The sequence below is a fragment of the Sinocyclocheilus grahami genome, unplaced genomic scaffold (assembly GCF_001515645.1).
Source record: "Sinocyclocheilus grahami isolate Dianchi unplaced genomic scaffold, SAMN03320097.WGS_v1.1 scaffold316.1, whole genome shotgun sequence".
Lineage (NCBI taxonomy): Eukaryota > Metazoa > Chordata > Actinopteri > Cypriniformes > Cyprinidae > Sinocyclocheilus > Sinocyclocheilus grahami.
This window is the reverse complement of record NW_015505495.1, coordinates 51,920-53,948: the sequence shown is the minus strand read 5'-3', so window position 1 is coordinate 53,948 and position 2,029 is coordinate 51,920. Positions and strand designations below refer to the sequence as shown.

General features: G+C 38.2%; 1 protein-coding gene across 1 annotated transcript in view; it reads left to right on the top strand.

Moving 5' to 3' along the window:
- LOC107601957 (DNA repair protein XRCC1-like) overlaps positions 1–2,029 on the top strand; it is a 41,305-nt gene that overhangs the window by 27,346 nt on the left and 11,930 nt on the right. The window contains exons 9-11 of the mRNA XM_016294329.1: positions 670–721; positions 980–1,208; positions 1,295–1,411. Of these exons, the coding sequence (XP_016149815.1) occupies positions 670–721; positions 980–1,208; positions 1,295–1,411 (398 nt within the window). The remainder of the gene's footprint in view (positions 1–669; positions 722–979; positions 1,209–1,294; positions 1,412–2,029) is intronic.

The following is a 2,029-nucleotide window of genomic DNA, read 5'->3' as shown; positions in this document are numbered from 1 at the left end:
TGATAATAATCAGAAATGTTTCTCGAGCAGCAGATCAGCATATTATACTGATTTCTGAAGATCATGTGACACTGAAGACTGGAGGAATGATGCTGAAAATACAGCTGCGCATCACAGAAATACATTACAGTTTAACAGAGATTCACATAGTAAACAGCTGTTTTAGATTCTAATAATATTTCACATTTTTACTGCATTTTTGATCAATAAATGCATCCGACCCCAAACTTCTTAACGGTAGTTCTCTCTGTTTTTGACCCTGATGTGAACACCCGAGTGTTTCTTTATTACGGAATCGAGCTCGTGAACTGTCCCGATATAACCGTATTCCTGTCCTCTAACTAAACAGCAGCTCGTTTAGCTTCCTTATTAAATTAGCTCCAGCTCTTCGGTGACCATAAATCATCACACAAACCTGATGCTGGTGTTTTTGTGCAGAAGCGGCAGATATTTTGTAGCCACCTGTAATGGATTATTGACCTTTTATAGCGTTCCAGAATCATATCCTTATAATTAGAACTGAGAAGCTGTGAATCTCCGCAGGATCCGAGATGAAGATGCTGCGGCTGGTTATCGAGTGATTGCTTTTATCACGCTCTCTTTGTTGCGTCAAACCTGTAAGACTTTCTTCTGTGCACAAGAGGAGGATCTGGTGACTGTTTCTCATAGGCTCCTGTGAAGAGGAAGTTTGAGTTCAGTAAAGAGCGTCTGGAAGCCGCCGGTCCACTAAAAGCTGGATTAGTTTCAGCTTTTGTCTTCTCCAGATGTTAACTGATGGACTGGAGTGCTGTGGATTACTGTGATGTTTTTATCAGCTCTCGTTCTGACGGCACCCATTCACTGCAGAGACACTGATGGATTAGTTGTTTTAGCTTTTTAAAACTTGTTTTTATTCGTTTTAATCATCTTGAGAACCACTGCTCAGAGTGTTTCCGTTGTAGGCGCAGCTGAATTCTTATCGCGCTTCTTAAATTTGCAGCTTCTCCAGCCCAGAGGACATCAGACAAGCGAGAGAGTCCTAAATCCAAGCCAGAGCCCAAACCTAAAGCCAAGTCTGCAGAACCGGTGCCTTTTAACCGCATCATGGAGGGAGTGGTGTTTGTCGTGAGCGGCTTCCAGAACCCACTTCGCGGAGAGCTGCGGGACAAAGCGCTGGCCTTGGGAGCCCGATACCGACCCGACTGGACCCCAGACTCCACACACCTCATGTAAGGAAGCGTTCAGAGCCTCACGACGTGATTCAGCGTTCAGAACCGCCTCGTGTTTGTTCAGAGCTTTTGTGTCTCTCCTGCAGCTGTGCTTTCGCCAACACGCCCAAATACAGTCAGGTGAAAGCAGCCGGAGGCGTCATCGTCAGGAAGGAGTGGGTGATGGACTGCCACAAAACAAAGCAGAAGAGTTCCTTCAAACGGTGAGCATGAAGTTCTCATTTCTGTTCTGGCATTATTGGTAGCTGATGTGAGTTCAGATCATGAGAATCACGGGAATTGCATCATTCGGGTCGGTGGTGTTATAGAAACAAAATAACAAAAACATTTTCATTTATTGAAATAAGCTGAAATAAAATATAAGTATTAGATGAAAAGCTTTAAAAATAAAAGTTTAAATACTAAAATGACTTTAAAAAGCACAATAAAATTACTGAAACAAGCTGAAATAAAATAAAATAAAAATATAAAAAATGACAAAAGCATTAATTACAAAATTTAGTGTTACTGAATTACTCTAATTTATTTTAAGAAATAAAAATATTAAAGAAAACAAAAACTAATAAGACTGACAAAAGCACATAATTACTAAAACTGAAATAAAAATAAAGCTAAATACAAATGTTTAAAAAACTGATACAAATCACAAAAGCACAACAAAATTACTAAAACTGAAATAAAATAAAGCTAAATAGAAATATAAAAAACTAATAAAAATTACAAATGCACAACAAAATTACTTAAACTGAAATAAAAATAAATTAAAGCTAAATAAAAATATTAAAAACGAATAAAAATTACAAATGCACAACAAAATGACT